Source organism: Pelophylax lessonae, assembly GCF_965119305.1.
Source record: "Pelophylax lessonae genome assembly, chromosome: 12".
Classification (NCBI taxonomy): domain Eukaryota; kingdom Metazoa; phylum Chordata; class Amphibia; order Anura; family Ranidae; genus Pelophylax; species Pelophylax lessonae.
Window position 1 is genome coordinate 224,564,474 of NC_138779.1, and position 24,659 is coordinate 224,589,132.

General features: G+C 53.4%; 1 protein-coding gene across 7 annotated transcripts in view; it reads right to left on the reverse strand.

Moving 5' to 3' along the window:
• EIF4G3 (eukaryotic translation initiation factor 4 gamma 3) overlaps positions 1–24,659 on the reverse strand; it is a 100,269-nt gene that overhangs the window by 59,171 nt on the left and 16,439 nt on the right. For 6 of the 7 annotated variants that reach the window (XM_082273846.1, XM_082273845.1, XM_082273850.1 and 3 more), the window contains exons 2-4: positions 6,023–6,086; positions 2,845–2,976; positions 61–153 (exon numbers count right to left, since the gene is read on the reverse strand). In XM_082273846.1, the coding sequence (XP_082129972.1) occupies positions 61–153; positions 2,845–2,976; positions 6,023–6,086 (289 nt within the window). Of the gene's footprint in view, positions 1–60; positions 154–2,844; positions 2,977–6,022; positions 6,087–14,165; positions 14,277–24,659 lie in introns of those variants that run through there. The other variant, XM_082273851.1, reaches the window with a different exon arrangement.

A 24,659-nucleotide genomic window follows, 5' to 3' on the forward strand; every position in this document is an offset into this window, starting at 1 on the left:
CCATGTGACCCCGCACCCACCATCCCCCTACAACACAAGGCGGGTGTGCGCCCCACTTACCGGAGAGCGATTCTGTGGTTGGGTCGTCATTGTCTGGGGCGGCTGCTGATACACCAACGTGGCCGTGGCATTCTGTCCTGTGGCATAAGAAGCCTGAAGAAGAAACTTCATGTTAAAAGTCAGGAGGCAGATTAGAGAAGTGATCAGAGGTAAATAATCAATAAACAATCAATCAATATGTTTAATCAGTTAAAAACCCAACCCCCATCTCACAAAAGACTACAGTATAACATGCCTGGGTGTAATTCTCAGTATCTGTTCTTATTCTGTATGTATGGACTCTGCACAGTACCACTTCTCCTGTCCTGTATGCCGGGTGTAATTCTCGGTATCTGTTCTTATTCTGTATGTATGGACTCTGCACAGTACCACTTCTCCTGTCCTGTATACCGGGTGTAATTCTCGGTATCTGTTCTTATTCTGTATGTATGGACTCTGCACAGTACCACTTCTCCTGTCCTGTATGCCGGGTGTAATTCTCAGTATCCGTTCTTATTCTGTATGTATGGACTCTGCACAGTACTACTTCTCCTGTCCTGTATACTGGGTGTAATTCTCAGTATCTGTTCTTATTCTGTATGTATGGACTCTGCACAGTACCACTTCTCCTGTCCTGTATGCCGGGTGTAATTCTCGGTATCTGTTCTTATTCTGTATGTATGGACTCTGCACAGTACCACTTCTCCTGTCCTGTATGCCGGGTGTAATTCTCGGTATCTGTTCTTATTCTGTATGTATGGACTCTGCACAGTACCACTTCTCTGTCCTGTATGCCGGGTGTAATTCTCAGTATCCGTTCTTATTCTGTATGTATGGACTCTGCACAGTACTACTTCTCCTGTCCTGTATACTGGGTGTAATTCTCAGTATCTGTTCTTATTCTGTATGTATGGACTCTGCACAGTACCACTTCTCCTGTCCTGTATGCCGGGTGTAATTCTCGGTATCTGTTCTTATTCTGTATGTATGGACTCTGCACAGTACTACTTCTCCTGTCCTGTATACTGGGTGTAATTCTCAGTATCTGTTCTTATTCTGTATGTATGGACTCTGCACAGTACCACTTCTCCTGTCCTGTATGCCGGGTGTAATTCTCGGTATCTGTTCTTATTCTGTATGTATGGACTCTGCACAGTACTACTTCTCCTGTCCTGTATGCTGGGTGTAATTCTCGGTATCTGTTCTTATTGCAGGGTAGGGGGGTCTCCGGATTGCCGGGTAGGGGGGTCCCCGGATTGCCGGGTAGGGAGGGGTCCCTGGATTGCTGGGTAGGGAGGGGTCCCCGGATTGCTGGGTAGGGAGGGGTCCCCGGATTGCTGGGTAGGGAGGGGGTCCCCGGATTGCTGGGTAGGGAGGGGGTCCCTGGATTGCCGGGTAGGGAGGGGTCCCCGGATTGCTGGGTAGGGGGGTCCCCGGATTGCTGGGTAGGGAGGGGGTCCCCGGATTGCTGGGTAGGGAGGGGGTCCCCGGATTGCTGGGTAGGGAGGGGTCCCCGGATTGCTGGGTAGGGAGGGGTCCCCGGATTGCTGGGTAGGGAGGGGGGTCCCCGGATTGCTGGGTAGGGAGGGGGGTCCCCGGATTGCTGGGTAGGGAGGGGGGTCCCCGGATTGCTGGGTAGGGGGGTCCCCGGATTGCTGGGTAGGGGGGTCCCCGGATTGCTGGGTAGGGAGGGGGTCCCCGGATTGCTGGGTAGGGAGGGGGTCCCCGGATTGCTGGGTAGGTGGGGGTCCCCGGATTGCTGGGTAGGGGGGTCCCCGGATTGCTGGGTAGGGGGGTCCCCGGATTGTTGGGTAGGGAGGGGTCACACCGGATTCTTGGGTAGGGAGGGGTCCCCGGATTGCTGGGTAGGGAGGGGGTCCCCGGATTGCTGGGTAGGGAGGGGGTCCCCGGATTGCTGGGTAGGGAGGGGGTCCCCGGATTGCTGGGTAGGGAGGGGGTCCCCGGATTGCTGGGTAGGGAGGGGTCACACCGGATTGCTGGGTAGGGGGGTCCCCGGATTGCTGGGTAGGGGGGTCCCCGGATTGCTGGGTAGGGGGGGGGTCCCCGGATTGCTGGGTAGGGAGGGGGTCCCCGGATTGCTGGGTAGGGGGGTCCCCGGATTGCTGGGTAGGGAGGGGTCACACCGGATTGCTGGGTAGGGGGGTCCCCGGATTGCTGGGTAGGGGGGGGGTCCCCGGATTGCTGGGTAGGGAGGGGGTCCCCGGATTGCTGGGTAGGGGGGTCCCCGGATTGCTGGGTAGGGAGGGGTCACACCGGATTGCTGGGTACAGGTTGTGACGCAGAGTACCCGGGGACAGTGACTCATCACTCTGGGTGGGGGAGGGATGACTCGGCATTCTGCTGTTTATGTAGATTGCAGTCACAGACTATAAATATCCGTCTATATTGAGAGCGGTGGTGGTGGTGGGGGGGGAGCGGCGGTGGGGGGGGGGGCAGCTCAGGAATCCGCGCTCTCACGCTGTTTACAGATGGCGGCTCACAATTACCCCTAATGACATTTCACACCTTTCCAGGAAAAGGTCTCGGCAGAAGTTGTGAACATTGGCGCCGGTTATAAAGGGAAATCACAGGATTTAATGAGAACCCTTTGCTGGGAAATCTCGTCTACAGGAGTGTTACTAGCAGGAAGCAGAGACTGTGAGAACTGTCCTGTGATTGGAGGAACCAGCAAAGGACTGACACCTCCATGGCTACAAATACACAATGCACAGATCCTAAACTCCGATCTCTCACAATAATAGAAGACACTAAAAAAGGTGATAAGTCCCCTCCCCCCCGACCTACCTGTGACAGTCCCGGGGAAGAAGCATGCCCAGGAGGTGTAGCAGCCAGGGTCGGGTGCCCCTTGGTCAGGTCGTGTGTAGAATACGGCGAGGGGGCAGGAGGTCCCGGCTGCCTCGCTACCTGTGCCGCCACCTGCAGAGAACACAAAACAACCCGTGAGCGAAGCGCCTCTGGTCACATGACTCCTTACCGTATGCATCGCTTGCTCATGACATTCATCATTGTTGATAAAGCTTGGGAAAAAAAAAATTCACTTGCCTGAAGGTATTCCTACTTACCGGGGAAATTTCACTACAACTGACAGGTAGAAAAAAAAACAAAAACAGTAAAAAATCACCAATATCAGCTCCCCTCCCCCTCTGCTGAAACCTGAAATCCAGGTAAGAACATTAGGGAACTGTCATTGTAAAACACCCAGATCAGCTCTAACCGGTGTGTGACAGCGAGGGACCAGTGGGGGGAAGAGGTTAAATAAAACATATACATCACTCAGATAAAGGCAACGCGTTTCAGGGGATAGGGTCCCTTTGTCAAGGTTTGGTAAATGACTGATGATATAATCAGGATGAAATGATACAGAGAGCCGGGATTAAAGCTACCAAGTGACCGTCCGGCTATTGCCTACAGCGTTGATCCCGGCTCTCTGAATAATTTCAACCTGATAATATCACCAGTCCTTTTCCAAACCTTGAAGAAGGGGGTCCCGTCCCTGAAACATGTTGGCTGTGTTTGTTATTTTAACTAATAAAGCTTTAAAGCGAATAGTTTGTATTAGATGCTCCTAACCACACACAAATCAGCTGGACCGATGTGGGTAGTTTTGTTTTTGCATATTTTTATTTGTTAGGAACTGAAACAGCCAACAAGTTTCAGGGGCGGGACCCCCTTCTTCAAGGTTTGGTAAATGTCTGATGATATAAGGATAAAATGACACAGAGAAAAAAGCAAGTTAAAAGTTTGTACTGACTGCTCCTAACCATTCGCCCAGTACAGCTGAACCAATATGAGTAGAGGTTAAATAAGACGTATACGTCTTCCGAGCCAGCGCTTAGTTCAGATACAGCTAGCATGTTTCAGGGGGCGGGACCCCCTTCTTCAAGGTTTGGAAAATGACTGGGGATATAATCAGGCGACAATCAGCTTGCTAGCTTTAATCCTGGTTTTCTGCATCATTTCATCCTGATTATATCATCAGTCACTTACAAAACCTTGAAGAAGGGGGTCCCACCCCCTGAAACTCGTTGGCTGTTATTTTAACTAATAAAACTTTAAAAGTGAGATGAAAGTTTGTACTACATGCTCGGATCAGCTAAGGCTAAATAAGAACGTATACGTCTTTCGAGCCAGCACTCAGTTCAGATGCAGCAGACATGTTTCAGGGACAGGAACCCCTTTTTCAGAGCTTGGAAAATGTCTGGTGATATAATCAGGACGAAATGATACAGAGAGCCGGCATCAAAGGTAATAAGTGAGCATCCGGCTGGCTCTGTCACCTGTAGCTTTGATCTCGGCTCTCCCTGTCATTTCACCCTATTATATATCACCATCATTTTTTTTACCATGAAGAAGGGAGTCCCGCCCCCTGAAACACACTGGCTGTTTCTGTTATTTTAACTAATAAAGTTTTAAAGCAAGATGAAAGTTTGTACTACATGCTCAGATCAGCTGGACCAACGTGAGTAGAGGTTAAATAAGAACATATACATTTTCTGAGCCAGCACTCCGTTCAGATACAGTCAACATGTTTCAGGGATGGGACCCCCTTCTTCAGGGCTTGGACAATGTGTGGTGATATAATCAGGATGAAATGATACAGAGAGCCGGCATCAAAGCTAACAAATAAGCATCCGGCTGGCTCTGTCGCCTGTAGCTTTGATCCCGGCTCTCCCTGTCATTTCACCCTATCCTATATCACCATCATTTTCCTTCCCATAAAGAAGGGTGCCCTGCCCCCTGAAACACGTTGGCTGTTTATTAGTTAAAAATAAAAAAGTTTTAAAGCGAGATGAAAGTTTGTACTAGGTGCTTCTAACCACATGCTTGGATCAGCTGGACTGACGCGAGTAGAGGTTAAATAAGACGTATACATCTTCTGAGCCAGCACTCAGTTCAGATACAGCCAACACATTTCAGGGATGGGACCCCCTTCTTCAGGGTTTGGATAATGACTGGTGATATAATCAGGACGAAAGGAAGCAAGTGAGCATCCGGCTGGCTCTGTCATCTGTGGCTTTGAACCAGGCTCTATCATTTCACCCTATTATATATCCCCAGTCATTTTCCAAACCTTGTAAGAAGGGAGTCCTCCCCCGAAACACGTTGGCTGTGTCCGTTATTTTACTTAATAAAGCTTTCAAGCTAGATTAAAGTTTGTAGTAGCTGCTCCTAACCATACGCCCAGATCAGTTGGACTGATGTGAGTGGAGGTTAAATAAAACGTATACGCCTTCCGAACCAGGGCTTCGTTTATGGTATAGACTCCATTCCCGCATTGGTGCCCCTCTGATCACAACGGTCCAATTGTCCAACCAGTGATTATCATCTACATGGAAGGTCAGCATAGCCAAGTACAAACTTCCATCTCATATAAAAGCTCTGTTAGGAACAGATACAGACAACATGTTTCAGGGGACAGGACTCCCTTCTTCAGGGCTGGGACAATGACTGGTGATATAATCAGGATGAAAGCTAGCATGTTCAACAACAAGAATAAGTGAGCATCCGGCTGGCTCTGCCTCCTGTAGTGTTGATCCTGGCCTGCTGTATCATCTCACCCCGATATATCACCAGACATTGTCCAAGCTGTAAAAAAAGGGGGTCCAGTCCCTTGAAACATGTTGGCTGTCTGTTAATTTTAACTCAAAGCTTTCAAGCGAGATGAGAGTTGGTACTAGCTGCTCCTAACCACACACACTTTGTATCTCTTCATATGACCGGCTGAGCGCCAAAAAAACGCTAAGCAACATGGCAACAGACCGGCGTTTATTGTGCACTTTATACACGCAGGAAGAACGCCGTCTACGCGCCTCAAACATTTCCACCGGTCAGACAGAATACGGAAAAATAAATGGAGACGCCAGGTTTGTAAATCGTCTCTGGTATTACTTCTAATCAATAGCCATCAAATGAAGAGGGAATATAGTGTGTGGGGTCATCCTTGGTGGAATCCGGTACTCACCGTGCTGTAGACGGTAGGGAAGATTCGGTCATCGAGGCTCTGCGGCAGGGCTCCCCGGGACAGTCTGGAATGTCGGTGGTTAAGGAACGTTCAGTGAATTGTGAGAAATGTGAAATACAATCTGACTTTAACTGAAGGACAATCCGCCGCTCAATGATGGACAAGTACAGGAAGACCCGCCAGGGGAGGCGCGCTCCCACACAGGACCCCCCCCACCAAGGGAGGCGCGTTCCCACACAGGACCCCCCTCAGGGGAGGCGCGTTCCCACACAGGACCCCCCTCAGGGGAGGCGCGTTCCCACACAGGACCCCCCTCAGGGGAGGCGCGTTCCCACACAGGACCCCCCTCAGGGGAGGCGCGTTCCCACACAGGACCCCCCTCAAGGGGAGGCGCGTTCCCACACAGGACCCCCCTCAGGGGAGGAGCGTTCCCACACAGGACCCCCCCTCAGGGGAGGCGCGTTCCCACACAGGATCCCCCCAGGGGAGGCATGCCCCCACAAAGGATCCCGCCAGGTAAGGCGCGTTCCCACACAGGACCCTGGCAGGTAAGGCACATTCCCACACAGGACCCCGTCAGGTGAGGCGTGCTCCCACACAGGACCCCGCCAGGGAAATTACGCTCCCACACAGGACCACGCCAGGAGGCGGCACGTTCTAGCCAGGGGAAGCATTCTTCCGCAGAGTACCCCGCCAGGGGAGGCACGTTCTGGCCAGGGGTGGCGCCCTCACGCACAGGACCCCGCCAGGGGTGGCGCCCTCACGCACAGGACCCCGCCAGGGGTGGCGCCCTCACGCACAGGACCCCGCCAGGGGTGGCGTGCTTCCGTACAGGACCTGGCGTGTCCTGTACAGGACCCAGCAGGGGTGGCGTGCTTCTGTACAGGACCTGGCGTGTCCTGTACAGGACCCGGCAGGGGTGGTGTGCTTCCGTACAGGACCTGGCGTGTCCTGTACAGGACCCGGCAGGGGTGGCGTGTTTCCGCACAGGTGATCACACAAGGACTGCCCCCTCACCGCCATGTGGAATTAGAGGAAGGAAACACACTACGGAATTATTCGGAGCTCCACAGACAATTTTACAACTATAAATGTCACTTTACAGCTTCAAAGTGGGCACAGTGACCTGCCAGTCACACGAGTCTGAAGTGCCAGGGGCAGCAGGCAACATAACCCAGCACAGGCATTCAAAAGAGCAAATGATATCAGAACAATGGCAGAGCCAGGTGCCAAAACTCTGTGTGCGCCCAGTACAATGCCAGCTTTACCTGCACAGCACTGCCAATGCACAAGGTTGGAAACCACTGGCAGGGGTCACCTATTACAGCAGCAGAAGGGAAAAGCAGGTGAAAACCGCCATCCCCAGCCCAGGTAGATACAAAATGTCATCTGCCAGAGACCTTTTGCCTTCACATCCACTTCAAATTCTTCCCATGTACAGAGGTTGCTGTTCTGAGATCTGGGGCCTTCAGCTCGTTAACCTTTACAAGGGTACATCCCGGGGACCCCCCCAGGTACAGGGGAGCTGCCTGGGGACCCCCCCGGTACAGGGGAGCCGCCCAAGGGGGACCCCCCCAGGTACAGGGGAGCCCTCATTACAGGGGAACCACTTGGGACCTCTCAGTGCAGGGGTGCCGCTCGGGACCCCCTCACCCAACATCTTCGCTAGCAGTTCAGGGAGGAGCAGCTGATTGGTAAATCATTCCTTGTCGGGGTGCTGCTGGATATGGGGGGGAAAGGGAAAGGTCGGGGTGCTGCTGGATATGGGGGAAGGGAAATGTCGGGGTGCTGCTGGATATGGGGAGGGAAATGTCAGGGTGCTGCTGGATATGGGGAGGGAAAGGAAATGTCGGGGTGCTGCTGGATATGGGGAGGGAAATGTCAGGGTGCTGCTGGATATGGGGAGGGAAGGGAAATGTCGGGTTGCTGCTGGATATGGGGGAAGGGAAAGGTCGGGTGCTGCTGGTTATGGGGGGAAGGGAAAGGTCTGGGTGCTGCTCTATATGGGGGGGAAAGGAAAGGCCAGGGTGCAGATGGATATGGAGGAAGGGAAAGGTCTGGGTGCTGCTGGATATGGGGGAAGGGAAAGGTCTGAGTGCTGCTGGATATGGGGGAAGGGAAAGGTCTGGGTGCTGCTGGATATGGGGGGGGGGGGAAGGAAAGGTCGGGGTTTTGCTGGATATGAGGGGGTGAGGAAAGGAAAAGTTGGGGTGTTGCTGGATATGAGGGGGTGAGGAAAGGAAAAGTTGGGGTGTTGCTGTATATGGGGGTGAAGAGGAAGGTTGGGGTGTTGCTGGATATGGGGGGGGGGAGAAAAGTGAAAGTCCAGGGTGCAGATGGATGTGGGGGGGGGGGGAGAAGGGAAAGGTCGGGTGCTGCTCTATATGGGGGGAAAGGAAAGGTCTGGGTGCAGATGGATATGGGGGAAGGGAAAGGTCTGCATGCTGCTCTATATGGGGGGGAAAGGAAAAGCCAGGGTGCAGATGGATATGGGGGAAGGGAAAGGTCGGGGTGCTGCTCTATATGGGGGGGAAAGGAAAAGCCAGGGTGCAGATGGATATGGGGGAAGGGAAAGGTCGGGGTGCTGCTCTATATGGGGGGGAAAGGAAAGGCCAGGGTGCAGATGGATATGGAGGAAGGGAAAGGTCTGAGTGCTGCTGGATATGGGGGAAGGGAAAGGTCTGAGTGCTGCTGGATATGGGGGAAGGGAAAGGTCTGGGTGCTGCTGGATATGGGGGGGGGGGAAGGAAAGGTCGGGGTTTTGCTGGATATGGAGGGGGGGGGGGGGGGGAGGAAAGGTCGGGGTTTTGCTGGATATGAGGGGGTGAGGAAAGGAAAAGTTGGGGTGTTGCTGGATATGAGGGGGTGAGGAAAGGAAAAGTTGGGGTGTTGCTGTATATGGGGGTGAAGAGGAAGGTTGGGGTGTTGCTGGATATGGGGGGGGGGGGAGAAAAGTGAAAGTCCAGGGTGCAGATGGATATGGGGGGGGGGAGGGAAAGGTCTGGGTGCTGCTCTATATGGGGGGGGGGGGAAGGTCAGGGTGTAACCATCAGAGTACATAAGACAAATATGATTGGGTGGGAATGAGGAAAGGTGCGCGGTGCAGAGAATGGAGGAGTCTGGCCGGTGGCAGGGTCGGGGGCGGCACTTTCCGGTGAGTAGAGGAATGATCTTTTATTCCAGTCACGTGCCGGGAGGAAGCGCGGATTTCGTTCTCCAGCTGCAGCCAGAATGGTTTTGGCTGATCTAAGCAGGCTGAATAAACTATAGAGGAACAGAGGGACCTGTGAGGAGGAGCGGAGCATGATGGGAGATGCAGCACACTGCAGAATGCACGCATGGCCGGCTCATCCTTCCACATCCACCGCAGTGGTCAGTAATTACACTAGATGTCACCCCAATCACTGAAACCTCATAGAAGATTTACCCTGGTAATGTCATTTCATAAGCAATTTTCAGTCCGCCAATAATCCCTGGAGATCCTTGTTCAGGCACTTCCTGTTATAGGGTGACACGCTCTGTCCTTCTTTCCCCATTGTGCTCCTGGGTTGTCACCCCGTGACACACTAATGGCTACATATACTCAGGAAGTAGCTGCCATGAGACTCTAGGGGATCAGCAGCACAGAGATGGAAGAAAGGAGGAAAGACCAAAGAGCTGTCCAAGGATGTCAGGGAGAAGATTGCAGACCTACACAAGGCTGGAATGGCTACAAGACCATCGCCAAGCAGCTTGGTGAGAGGTGACAACAGTCGGTGCGATTATTCACAAATGGAAGAAACAGAAAATAACTGTCAGTCTCCTCAGTCTGGGGCTCCATGGAAGATCTCACCTCGTGGAGGTTCAATGATGATGGAGAACGGTGAGGAATCAGCCCAGAACTACACGGGAGAATCTTCTCAATGATCTCAGCTGGGACCATCGTCACCAAGAAAACAATTGGTAACACACTACACCATGGAGGACTGAAATCCTGCAGCACCAGCAAGGTCCCCCTGACTAAGAAATCACATGGTACAGCCCGTCTGATGTCTGCTAATGAACATCTGAATGATTCAGAGGAGAACTGGGTGAAAGTGTTGTGGGCAGATGAGACCAAAATCCAGCTCTTTGGCATCAACTCAACTCGCCGTGTTTGGAGGAGGAGGAATGCTGTCTATGACCCCAAGAACACCATCCCCCACCGTCACACATGGAGGAGGAAACATTATACTTTGGGGGTGTTTTCGGGGACAGGACAACTTCACCGCATCGAAGTGAGGATTAACGAGGCCATGTACTACCAAATCTTGGGTGAGAACCTCCTTCCCTGAACCAGGGCATTAAAAATGGGTCATGGATGGGTCTTCCAGAATGACAACAACCCAAAACACACGGCCAAGGCAATAAAGGAGTGGCTCAAGAAGAAGCACATTAATGTCATGGAGTGACCTAGCCAGTCTCCAGACCTTCATCCCATAGAAAATATGTGGAGGGAGCTGAATGTTGGAGTTACCAAACGTCAGCCTCCAAACCTTAATGACTTGGAGAGGATCTGCATAGAGGACAAAATCCCTCCTGAGATGTGTGAGAACCTGGGGGCCAACTACAAGAAACGTCTGACCTCTGTGATTGGCCAACAAGGGTTTCTCCACCAACTACTAAGGGGTCAAATACTTATTTCACTCATTCATTAACAACTTTTTTGAAATGTGTTTTTCTGGATATTTTTGTTGTTATTTTGTCTCTCACTGGTAAAATAAACCGACCAATAAAATTATTGATTAATCATTTCTTGGTCAGTGGGCAAACATATAAAACCAGCAAGGGATCAAATGCTTTTTCCCCTCACTGTATGTAGGGGGTGGTGGGCATCATAGGGGGGCTGTGGATGGTTGTACAGATCCTCCCTCATCTTGGCAGTCCTCTCATGTATGATGGGGTGGAGGGCACCATAGTGGGGGGGCTGTGGATAGTTGTACAGACCTTTTCTTAAAGGCAGCCCTCATGTATATAGGGGGTGGTGGGCACCAAAGGGGGCTGTGGATGGTTGTACAGACCCTCCCTCATTATGGAAGCCCTCATGTATGTAGGGGGCGGTAGGGGGCTGTGGAAGGTTGTACAGACCCTCCCTCGTTATGGCAGCCCTCATGTATGTAGGGGGCGGTGGAAGGTTGTACAGACCCTCCCTCGTTATGGCAGCCCTCATGTATGTAGGGGGTGGTAGGGGGCTGTGGAAGGTTGTACAGACCCTCCCTCATTATGGCAGCCCTCTCATGTATGTAGGGGGCGGTAGGGGGCTGTGGAAGGTTGTACAGACCCTCCCTCATTATGGCAGCCCTCTAATGTATGTAGGGGGTGGTAGGGGGCTGTGGAAGGTTGTACAGACCCTTCCTCATTATGGCAGCCCTCTAATGTATGTAGGGTGTAGTGGGCACCAAAGGGGGGATGTGGGTGGTTGTACAGACCCTCCCTCATGGCAGCCCTCATGTATGTAGGGGGTGGTAGGGGGCTGTGGAAGGTTGTACAGACCCTCCCTCATTATAGCAGCCCTTATGTATGTAGGGTGTAGTGGGCACCAAAGGGGGGCTGTGGGTGGTTGTACAGACCCTCCCTCATGGCAGCCCTCTCATGTATGTAGGGTGTAGTGGGCACCAAAGGGGGGCTGTGGGTGGTTGTACAGATCCTCCCTCATTATGGCAGCCCTCATGTATGTAGGGTGTAGTAGGCACCAAAGGGGGGCTGTGGGTGGTTGTACAGACCCTCCCTCATTATGGCAGCCCTCATGTATGTAGGGGGTAGTTGGCACCAAAGGGGGGCTGTGGGTGGTTGTACAGACCCTCCCTCATTATGGCAGCCCTCTCATGTATGTAGGGGGTGGTGGGCACCATAGTGGGGGGGGGCTGTGGGTGGTTGTACAGACCCTCCCTCATTATGGCAGCCCTCATGTATGTAGGGGGTAGTTGGCACCAAAGGGGGGCTGTGGGTGGTTGTACAGACCCTCCCTCGTTATGGCAGCCCTCTCATGTATGTAGGGGGTGGTGGGCACCATAGTGGGGGGGCTGTGGATGGTTGTACATACCCTTTCAACATGACAGCCCTCTCATGCATGCAGTGAATGGTGTGGCATCATAGTGGAGGCCGTGCATAGTTGTACAGACCCCTCACAGGTATACAATGTGGAGATCTCTGGGGATGGTGAGTGACCTCCAGACTATAGGTAGGAAGTATCTGGCAATCTGGATTTACATCCGACATTCCATCCACCTACACTTCTTCCAACGGAAGAAAATAAACAGGAAAGGCTCTGGCTGCCTCTCCAAACTCCAGATGACAAAAATTCTCTGGTGATGCCGTCATTCAGATTTGCATATATTATCTGTGACAGATGAACAGAGGACCAAATAAAAGACTGGACGAGATTTCCAAACAGTACCGGGAATCAGAAACCATCAACTGACAACATTCAGTGCAAATCAAGACACGAACGTGGTCCAGGGTAGAGGGGTGCAAGGGTAACTCAACGTGGACCTAGGGGAATCTACGGCATGTCCTGTCTAGTACCAAAGAGCAGTGGTCTCCAAACTCTGGCTCGGAGGCGGATGGGGCACTTTGCATGTCTTTATCTGGCCCTTGGGGCACTATCACCCTCACTGATATGAGATATTCTACCAATTGATGGGGCACCATTTCTCTCACTGACAACCCCAATTGGGCACTATTCCCCCCCTAATACCAAGTGTGGTGATGCTTACTCCCACTGATGCCGGGACGTTTTCTACTCCCAATAGCCAAAATCTGCCCCCCACCCCCCAAAGTCTGAAGGACAATAAACTGGTCCTTTGTTTAGAAAGTTTGGAGACTCCTGTCCTAGAATTTGATCCAGCGGAGGACTCAACAAGGACACAGGGGGAACCCACAACGAAGAAAACAAAAAGCAAAGAAAATGTGGCCCTGGGTGTGGGGGTGTGTTCACACAGGCCACAAGTTCATCAGAGAACAGCAAATATAAAGAAAAAAATAATAAAACTCCCAAAAAGTTTATAAAAAACACAGACACACAAACTTCAAGTATTTCCTTCAGAAGAACAGCTGCACAATTGGAGATCTTCAAAATGACCAATGCGTCCTATGCCGACCAATCAACTGTACCCTTACTGCTCTGTACTGATATATGGGGGGGGGGGGGGGGGACAAAGGAACCTGATTAGCCAATGGGGGGAACAAGACCAGTTCTTCCCACCTTCTACAAGAAGGATAACAAGGTCTTCACATCTCGTGTAAAAATGGGCAATATTTCCATGTTGCAGGATCACAAGGAAAGGAGTGCAAACAAATATTGTAATGTGGGATTCAGAAACACTTTAGAATGAAAACCTTCTTGGAAAAAAAGAAAAAAAAAATTTCAGTAGAGGGGAATTTGTAACGCCATAGGTCCCATCAATCCGACCTCCAAAGAAAAATCCCTTCTAATTACACTCCAGTGACTCCACCATTGCCAAAACATCCCTAGTGTCTGCAGAACCTAATAATACCTAAGAGGGGCCAGACACCAGGAGCCACCAATAACCCAAAGATACAAATCTAATATTCAATGGTCTGTCCATCCAATCAGCAGCTGCTTCTTCAAAAGCTTTGAAAAGACTCCATCTGTCACCCTGGCTCTGAGAACCTGTCACCCCTAAAATAACCCAACTATTCCACGAGTGTTGGGGTGCAGACAAGGACCAGAGCCCTCCACATTAAAAGACAGACAGAACCCTGAGAGGAAATCACAAAAGCAAGGCTGGTTACAAACACCAATATAAGTCAAATCAAACCAACAAAAAAAAGTGACCGCGGAAAAAAGAATGTGTTGCAAGGAATGAAAAACAACGAAGGAATAAACAATCGTAACGAATCCCTGTCATAACACTTCCCAAGAACAGACTGGAACAACTCACAGCCTGGAACAAAGATTGAGCAACCTCTAGAGAAGAGTAAACAAATCATCACATGGTCGTCTAATCTCATCTACAGGAACAAGGTTGTGCAACGCCGAATCCATTCCTCTGTGGGTATTAAATAACCACATTCACCTGCAAACATTGGTGTCTACACTTACAAAGTAATGCCATCTACAACAGGTTATAATGATACTTCTGTACAGTGCAGTCTCTCATACCTGGATGTAAATTCCAGATTTTCCCATCAGATTCCCAAAATTCCTCGGTTCCAAATGTTTTCCTGGTAGAAAAGTCTCAGAATTGTCCACTTTTAGTTAGAAACAGAAAAAAACAACAGATGAAGAATGCTGAAGGCCCATACAGATGGAACACCATGTCCTAAGACCTAGAAGGAGCGAGGAGGTAAGCAGGGTTCCAACATCCTAAAGATTAGAGAGCTGGAGACCAGAAAAACGATCACAGGATCACCAATCTCCATCAGAAGATCTCATCAACATCCTCTTACAGCTATAGGAGTTCACAACTCAAAAGGTTCACACATAGTGGCAGAAATCAGAGTTTTAAGGCCATTAAAACAAAAAAAGACAAGTTTGTGGGATCGTAGAAGGTTTCCTAAAGTTTTAGAAGTCTTTGTTTGGATCCGGAAAGTCTTGAGAAGTACAGTCAGGGATCCTGGAAGTCTAGGAAATGGTGTCAGGACGCCCAGAAGTCTTGGGGAGTAGAGTCAGGATATGCGAGGTCTTGGGAATAGAGTTGGGGATCCAGGAAGTCTTCGGGAGTAGAGTCAGGATATGCGAGGTCTTGGGAAGTACAGTCAGGGATCCGGGAAGTCTTGGGGAGTATTGTCAGGGATCCTAAAAGTCTAGGAAATAGTGTCAGGATGCCCGGAAGTCTTGGGGAGTATAGTCAGGATATGCGAGGTCTTGGGAGTAGAGTTGGGGATCCGGGAAGTTTTGGGGAGTAGTGTCAGTGATCTTGGAAGTCTTGGGGAGTAGAGTCAGGATATGGGGAGTCTTGGGGAGTAGAACCAGGATCCGAGAAGTCTTGGGGAGTAGAACCAGGATCCGAGAAGACTTGGGGAGTAGAACCAGGATCCGAGAAGTCTTGAAAAGTAGAATCGAAATCCGAGAAGTCTTGGGGAGTAGAACCAGGATCCGAGAAGTCTTGGGGAGTAGAACCAGGATCCGAGAAGTCTTGGGGAGTAGAACCAGGATCCGAGAAGTCTTGGGGAGTAGAACCAGGATCCGAGAAGTCTTGGGGAGAAGAACCAGGATCCGAGAAGAGGATCCTGAAGACAAGATCTGGGAGCACTTGGTAACAGTGTCAGGATCTTGAAGTCTGAGGAAGTGAAAGATCTGAAAGCTCTTGGGATCAGCTCTGGGACCTGGTTGGTCTTGGCAGCAGTGAAGGATCTGAGAGCTCTTTAGATCAGTGTTGGGATTTTGTAAATCCTGGAACCAGCGAAGAATATGAAGTCTCAGAAGTCAGGATCTGATTTAGAAGTGAGCACGGCTAGCTCTGTTCCTGGTGAAGAATGACAGACCAGCACCAATCACAGCACTCTATAACCACGCTGCTTACAGAGACACATATAATCCAGACACAGGATGGGTAACTTGAGGTCAGAACATGCCGTCTTGTCAGGTGCCTCATATCCACATAGCAACACACAGGCTGTCCTGTGATTGGTCACACTCACACACAATATACATTGCACAAGACAACCTTCGCCCAGCTAGGCGGCACAGCAGGCTGCATGCAGGAAGATGGACCCCGGTGCCAATGGGGTTTGTGTGATTCCGGCACTCAGGGAAATGGATTGTACAGATTACACTCAGTAATAAATGGCGGGATTGTCTGTCAGGCTGCTGAGCCTCCTGCAGATCCTGGCACTAGAATTGCTAACAATGGAAGTGAGTGTGGGGGGAGAGGAACAATAAGACCCCACTGGCAGGGCTGACATACCAGCCTCTCAATGGGGCTTTGTTCTCCCATTCAAACATCCATTTATATGCACTGCCTGAGCCGGGCCTCAACACCATCAGGATGGCCAGAGAATGCAGAAGAAGATGCCATGAATGGCAGGTTACCAGTAGTCACCCAGCCCAGCTACAGATCAGCATACAACCACCAACACACAGTGTCCCTGAATGCTCCAACTCCCAGCTGAATCATCTCTACCCCTCCCCCTCACACATCAAACATCCTGTTCTGTGCTGGTACAATACACAATCATTACTTCCCTGCGTGAATGCTACGCCGTCAGAACACACAGTTCCCAGCTCCAGAAAGGTCTGATAGTACAACACGGGGCTGATCAGACACCAGAGAGAGGGGCGGCCATGTCCGTCAGACACCAGAGAGAGGGGGCCATGCCCGTCAGACACCAGAGAGAGGGGCGGCCATGTCCGTCAGACACCAGAGAGGGGCGGCCATGTCCGTCAGACACCAGAGAGGGGCGGCCATGTCCGTCAGACACCAGAGAGGGGCGGCCATGTCCGTCAGACACCAGAGAGGGGCGGCCATGTCCGTCAGACACCAGAGAGGGGCGGCCATGTCCGTCAGACACCAGAGAGGGGCGGCCATGTCCGTCAGACACCAGAGAGGGGCGGCCATGTCCGTCAGACACCAGAGAGGGGCGGCCATGTCCGTCAGACACCAGAGAGGGGCGGCCATGTCCGTCAGACACCAGAGAGGGGCGGCCATGTCCGTCAGACACCAGAGAGGGGCGGCCATGTCCGTCAGACACCAGAGAGAGGGGGCCATGTCCGTCAGACACCAGAGAGAGGGGGCCATGTCCGTCAGACACCAGAGAGGGGCGGCCATGTCCTTCAGACACCAGAGAGGGGCGGCCATGTCCTTCAGACACCAGAGAGGGGCGGCCATGTCCGTCAGACACCAGAGAGGGGCGGCCATGTCCGTCAGACACCAGAGAGGGGCGGCCATGTCCGTCAGACACCAGAGAGGGGCGGCCATGTCCGTCAGACACCAGAGAGGGGCGGCCATGTCCGTCAGACACCAGAGAGAGGGGGCCATGTCCGTCAGACACCAGAGAGAGGGGGCCATGTCCGTCAGACACCAGAGAGGGGCGGCCATGTCCGTCAGACACCAGAGAGGGGCGGCCATGTCCGTCAGACACCAGAGAGGGGCGGCCATGTCCGTCAGACACCAGAGAGGGGCGGCCATGTCCGTCAGACACCAGAGAGAGGGGGCCATGTCCGTCAGACACCAGAGAGAGGGGGCCATGTCCGTCAGACACCAGAGAGGGGCGGCCATGTCCGTCAGACACCAGAGAGGGGCGGCCATGTCCGTCAGACACCAGAAAGAGGGGGGGGGGCCATGTCCGTCAGACACCAGAGAGAGGGGGCCATGTCCGTCAGACACCAGAGAGGGGCGGCCATGTCCGTCAGACACCAGAGAGGGGCGGCCATGTCCGTCAGACACCAGAGAGGGGCGGCCATGTCCGTCAGACACCAGAGAGAGGGGGCCATGTCCGTCAGACACCAGAGAGAGGGGGCCATGTCCGTCAGACACCAGAGAGAGGGGGCCATGTCCGTCAGACACCAGAGAGAGGGGGCCATGTCCGTCAGACACCAGAGAGAGGGGGCCATGTCCGTCAGACACCAGAGAGAGGGGGCCATGTCCGTCAGACACCAGAGAGAGGGGGCCATGTCCGTCAGACACCAGAGAGGGGTGGCCATGTCCATCAGAAGCCGATCAGACACCAGAGAGGGACAGCCATGACCGTCAGAGGCCGATCAGACTCCAAGGACACAGCCGTGTTTTATCAGAGGTCGATCAAACACCAAATAGAGGTAGCCATGTCCACCAGAGTCTAATTCAACAATAGAGAGGAGCCATGTCCACCAGAAGCCGCTGAGACATCAGAGAGAGGAGCCATGTCCACGACAAGCCGCTCAGACATCAGAGAGAGGAGCCATGTCCACGAGAAGCTGCTCAGACATCAGAGAGAGGAGCCATGTCCTCGAGAAGCTGCTCAGACATCAGAGAGAGGAGCCATGTCCACCAGAAGCCACTCAGATATCAGAGAGAGGAGCCATGTCCACGAGAAGCTGCTCAGACATCAGAGAGAGGAGCCATGTCCTCGAGAAGCCGCTCAGACATCAGAGAGAGGAGCCATGTCCACGAGAAGCCGCTCAGACATCAGAGAGAGGAGTCCCACCCTCTACATCACTAGTGCGTTCCCAACAGCTGTACAACTACAGGTGGACTCACAATAGGGTGTGTAGGGGCCTGACACCCACTGAAGTGTCCAGTCCTGACCATACCTGCCTTGGTGAAGATGGGAGGCTGGGGCCTAACATCCCTGATTAAGTTAATTTTTGCTGTCAGTTTTCTGCTGGAGAGATTTTCCTTCACTTTCTGTCCTGAAGACACAACAAGAATCCAGAGGGAAAGGAGTCATCATAGCAACCAGCGTCCCCATTGGACAATTCCCCCTCATGTCTTGCGCTGGTGACATTAACAATGTATTGGATTTCCCCTTAATTTCTGCATGGTGACAGAGAGGACAAATAGGAGCCTGACAGACGCTCCAACCCACCCTACTTCATCCAAAATCATTTTTATATGTAGGAATCTCCTAACCGACGACATGGCCCTGTACTTCCAGGTATGAAGGAGCATAAGACTCCTCCCCTTCCTATCATCTGACAGCGTTGGTGCATGTTGATTGGCCCATAACTGTCTCATGGTGGCAGGGACATGTGACTTTCCAGAAGATATCCTGTTCCTTCGCTCTGCATTACCCACCCAGAGAGGACACAACGTGGCAGCTGAATCTGTGGCACTGCAACCTCAGGCACGGGGGAGGGCAAGCAACCTCACTTTCTATGGCACCCAGAAGACTTGTCATGTAGCAAGCATTCCGGCTCAGCCTGGCCCACCAGAGTAACAAACCCTTCCCCCCCCCCCCCCCCAGGGGCCCCGCTACCTACAAATACAGGGCAGAGGCTGTAACTGACAGCTCATTATGCGGTTATCCAATGAAGGTGGGCTCCTCCCCCCATGGGCCGTGGCCCAGCCACCTCCATGTTTTCAGGGAGGCCTGTCAGACTCACTTGCTGGTCCTCCGAGTATTGGGGTACGCCTGCCTGAGGCTGCGGGCTTCATGAAGAATCCTACCCACCTCCCCCCTCATAGAGGAACTGCCAGCTGCACAGGGTATGAATGAGAAGTCCCTGTGCTTTTGATGACACAGAATTTAGGGTGCCCAGAGGGGTGAAATTGCAGGAATTATGGGGGCCCTGAGGTCTGACGGTGCAGGAATTGGCCTGATCTGAGGGGTGAAGGTGCAGGAATTGGGAGGCCCCAAGGTCTGACGGTGCAGGAATTGGGAGGCCCCGAGGTCTGACGGTGCAGGAATTGGGGTGACCCAAGGTCAGATGGTGCAGGAATTGGGGTGACCCAAGGTCAGATGGTGCAGGAATTGGGGTGACCCAAGGTCAGATGGTGCAGGAATTGGGGTGACCCAAGGTCAGACGGTGCAGGAATTGGAGTTTTCTAAGGGGTTAGGGTGCAGGAACTGGGGTGACCCGAGGTCGGATGGTGCAGGAACTGGGGTGACCCGAGGTCGGATGGTGCAGGAACTGGGTGGGGGGGGGAGTGGGGACACTGCGGGGGTGTGGAGGAGACACTGCAAGGGAGAAAGGGTACACTGCTGGGGGGGGGGGGGGGGGGGAGACAGGGGAACACAGGTAAGTGTTGTCTCTGGGGTTCAGGCCCGGGTAGGGGAGTGTACAGAAGAAGAATGTAGAGAACTTCCTGCTGATTGGGTGGAAAGGTCAGGCAGAGGAAAAGAAAACAGAAAGTAAGTGCGGCGGCGGAGTGAGTCATGGATTGGGTAACAGCGAGTAGAATGCCAGAAGAGGAAAACATGACTGCCTGCCCTATATATAGACACTGTGCAACCACCCTCCACACATCACTCACCACCCACACTGCAATCCACATGAGGCTCCCGAGCCGCTGGCAGGAGATTGGATCACTCTATGTACAGACAGATAACGGGGGTACAATACCGGGAACGGTTGGACCCGGGGCAGAACAGGAGCCAAACAACAGCTCTGCATAGAAAGAGGCTTCTTGGACAATACGAGGCACTGGCAGCCCCCCCCCCCCCCAACCCATATCTCCACCAACCCCCACACACTGCTAGGAGACTACAAGTCCCAGTATGCCCCACATTCATAACATGCAGCTCTTCTAATGCAGTTAGCAAGCGGAGCGCACATCCCCCACATTCAGCTCTTTTACTGCCCCCCCCCCGAATGCCGTCTCCATCCCCGCCCCTAACCGCCATCACCACCTGCAACCGCCGTCACCTCCATCTCCGCCCTCCACCGCCGTTACCACCTCCCACCTTTGCTCCCAACCGCCATCACCACCTGCAACTTCCGTCGCCTCCATCTCCACCCCCACCTCCATCATTTCCACCCCCAATCGCCGTCACCGCCTTCATCTTCGCCCCCCATCCGCCATCACCTCCTTCAGCTCTACCCCCAACTTTCGTCATCTCCTGCAACTCTGCCCCTAACCGCCGTCACCATCTCAGCACCCAACCACCGTCCCCTCCTTCATCCCCCACCACCGTCACCTCCTTCATCTCCGTCCCCCACCGCCGTCACCTCCTCCATCTCCGTCCCCCACCACCTCCATCTCCGTCCTCCACCACCTCCATCTCCGCCCCCCACCGCCGGCACCTCCTTCATCCCCGCCCCCCACCGCCGGCACCTCCATCTCCGCCCCCCACCGCCGGCACCTCCATCTCCGCCCCCCACCGCCGGCACCTCCATCTCCATCCCCCACCGCCGGCACCTCCATCTCCGTCCCCCACCTCAGTCATCTCCGTCCCCCACCTCCCGTCACCTCCTTCATCTCCGTCCCCCACCTCCTTCATCTCCGTCTCCCACCGCCGTCACCTCCTTCATCTCCGTCCCCCACCGCCGGCACCTCCTTCATCTCCGTCCCCCACCGCCGGCACCTCCTTCATCTCCGTCCCCCACCGCCGGCACCTCCTTCATCTCCGTCCCCCACCGCCGGAACCTCCTTCATCTCCGTCCCCCACCGCCGGCACCTCCTTCATCTCCGTCCCCCACCGCCGGCACCTCCTTCATCTCCATCCCCCACCGCCGGCACCTCCTTCATCTCCATCCCCCACCGCCGGCACCTCCATCTCCGTCCCCCACCTCAGTCATCTCCGTCCCCCACCTCCCGTCACCTCCTTCATCTCCGTCCCCCACCTCCTTCATCTCCGTCTCCCACCGCCGTCACCTCCTTCATCTCCGTCCCCCACCGCCGGCACCTCCTTCATCTCCGTCCCCCACCGCCGGCACCTCCTTCATCTCCGTCCCCCACCGCCGGCACCTCCTTCATCTCCGTCCCCCACCGCCGGAACCTCCTTCATCTCCGTCCCCCACCGCCGGCACCTCCTTCATCTCCGTCCCCCACCGCCGGCACCTCCTTCATCTCCGTCCCCCACCGCCGGCACCTCCTTCATCTCCGTCCCCCACCACCGGCACCTCCTTCATCTCCGTCCCCCACCTCCTTCATCTCCGTCCCCCACCGCCGTCACCTCCATCTCCGTCCCTAATCGCCATCACCTTCATCTCTACCCCCAAACTTTCATCACCTCCAACTCCGTCCCCCCACCGCCGTCACCTCCATCTCCGTCCCCCACCGCCATCACCTCCTTCATCTCCGTCCCCCACCGCCGGCACCTCCTTCACCTCCGTCCCCCACTGCCGGCACCTCCTTCATCTCCGTCCCCCACCTCCTTCATCTTGGTCCCCCACCGCCGTCACCTCCATCTCCGTCCCCAATCGCCATCACCTTCATCTCTACCCCCCAACTTTCATCACCTCCAACTCCGTCCCCCCACCGCCGTCACCTCCATCTCCGTCCCCCACCGCCGGCACCTCCTTCATCTCCGTCCCCCACCGCCGGCACCTCCTTCATCTCCGTCCCCCACCGCCGGCACCTCCTTCATCTCCGTCCCCCACCTCCTTCATCTCCGTCCCCCACTGCCGGCACCTCCATCTCCGTCCCCCACTGTCGGCACCTCCTTCATCTCTGTCCTCCCAACCGCCGGCACCTCCTTCATCTCTTGTCCCCCAACCGCCAGCACCTCCTTCATCTCTTGTCCCCCAACCGCCGGCACCTCCTTCATCTCAGCCCCCCAACCGCCGTTACCTTCATCTCTGTCCCCAACCGCCGCCCCCTTCATCTCTGTCCCTAACCGCTGTCCCCTCCATCTCCGTCCCCTCCATCTCTACCCTCAACGGTTGTCACCTCCTTGAACTCCGCCCCCAACTGCATTTACTTTCATCATCTCCGCCCTCAACTGGGGTCACCTCCATAATCCTCGCTCCCAACCTCAATTAACTCCGGTCCCAACCGCCGTCACCCCAATTATCTCTGTCCCCAACCGCTGCCGCGTTGTCTCTGCCCCCAACTGCCATCACCATACATCATACTCGCCCCAACCTCAATCATCTCCGCTCCCAACCGCCGTCACCTCCATTATATCCGCCCCACCTACATGGGGCGGAGCACAGGGATATTCCTGCTCAGTTCACACTGGGGCCACTTCAAAAATGCCCTGTGCAGCGCGACTTCAGTGCGGCTTACAAACTCTTTAATAGAAGTCAATGCAGCCGCTGGGAAGTCGCCCCCTAGTGGTGAAGGAACCTTTTTCTGAGTCGCTCTGATTAGAACGGTTCCATTACACTGACGAGTCGCCCCAGTGTGAGCCGAGCCTTCAATGATGGTACAAAGATTAAAGGAAATGCTGGGATACATTGTAACAAGACATCGCCCCGCCCCCCACACATTCCATGACCTCCAGTCCCAGTACAGCAGAGCTCAGACTGGGAGAGGTAGAAGCAGCACAGGGAGCCAATCAGCTGTGCTACAGTGGAAGAAGCATGCTGATAGAGAGAAGTTCATTGATCCTCTGCTTCTCCTTTCACTGTCCAATCACAGGCTGGGGGGAGGGACAAGACCTGTCTGAGTTACTGAATTGCAGCAGAGGAAAACGCAGTCTCCCGCCTCAGTGTGTGTTTTATAACCACGTCCGGACCCGGCCCAGTTCTGACACGTCTTCTTTACAAGTTAAAATCTGTTTTTTTTTTTGCGATAAAATGACTTAGAACCCCCAAGCATTATATATTTATATTAGCAGAGACCCTGGAGAATAAAATGGAGATGGTTTAAATATTTTTTATCACACCGTATTTGTGCGGCGGGCTTACAAATGCAATTTTATGGGGAAAAAATACACCTTTTTCAAGAAAATCAGTAAAGTTAGCCAAATCTTTTTCCATAATGTGAAATATAAGATTACGCCGAGTAAATAAATACCCAACACGTCATTCGTCAACGCTGCGCACGCTCGTGGAATGGCGACAAACTTTGGAACTTAAAAATCTAAGGCAATGATTTAAAATGTGTCCAGGTGACCAGCTTAGAGTTACAGAGGAGGTCGGGGGATGGAATTATTGCTTTCGCTCCAACGATCGCGGTGATATCTCACATGTGGGGTGTGAACACCGTTTATATATGTGGGCGGGGCTTCCGTATGCGTTCCCTTCTGTGCGCGAGCTGACGGGGGCGGGTGCTTTCATTTTTTTTTAGCTTTTATTTTTACATTTTTTTTATTTTTTTTTTTTTAAAGTTTAATGACTTTTTTCCCCTTTAGGAATGTAATCATCCCATGTAATAGAAATAATCAGGACAGCTCCTCTTTATTGTGAGATCCGGGGTCACAAACACCTCACACCTCACCCCTCACACCTCACCCCTTAATCTTTTTTTTCCATCATGAATAAAAATGGGCCCTTTAGGGCCGTTGGGAGGAAGTGATGTATGAGGTCTCTCCGGTCCTCCAAGGCCATAGAGATGAGTTGGGGCCAGCTTGTCCTCCCTCCACTTCCTGTCTGAGAGGAGAGGAGAGCGAAGCGATTCCCCGCTACTGACGGCTCCGGTAAGCGGGGAAAACAACCGGGAAGTGACGTGGGGGGGAGGGGGGGCACCTGCCCCACTGCCGATAAAGATGATCCCGCAGCAAATCCCCCGCTGGGACCGCCTGCGGGGGTGATGGCTGCTATCTGCCTTCCTGCCCCCATAACCCCGGTATTTACCATCAAACTACCGACGGGTATATACAGAGGGCGCTACGCAAGTGGATAAACAGAGCTGTGTACATCTCAGGACTGGATGGAAGGACATCCCCCATACATGGATCCCACTGGAGGTCCTCCCAGAGTTCAGGACTGATAGTGATTGGCTGACACAAACCTCTACAGCTCCGCCCACACAGCCAAAACCATTCACAGTGACTCCGGCCAGGCTGAGGTGTCATCAGTCTGCTGCAGGCAGGAGGCGGCATGTCCTCAGTCTCCCCCTCACCCAGTGATCAGACTATACATTGTAACTTTGTAGAAGGAGGAGGAGACATTTCCCCAGTCTCCCCACCCCCAGTGATCAGACTGTACATTTGCAGGAAAGGGACAGCCCCGCCCCCTGTGTGGTCACATGACACAGAGGTCAGCATGTTCCCAGGACTCCTCCCACACAACACAGATCCGCATCACATGTGGGCGTTACCAATGCAAATACAGCCTAGGAACGCCCACTCCAGACTGACACCCGCCCATCAAGGCATTTTGATATTTGCGTAACTCCTCCCACTG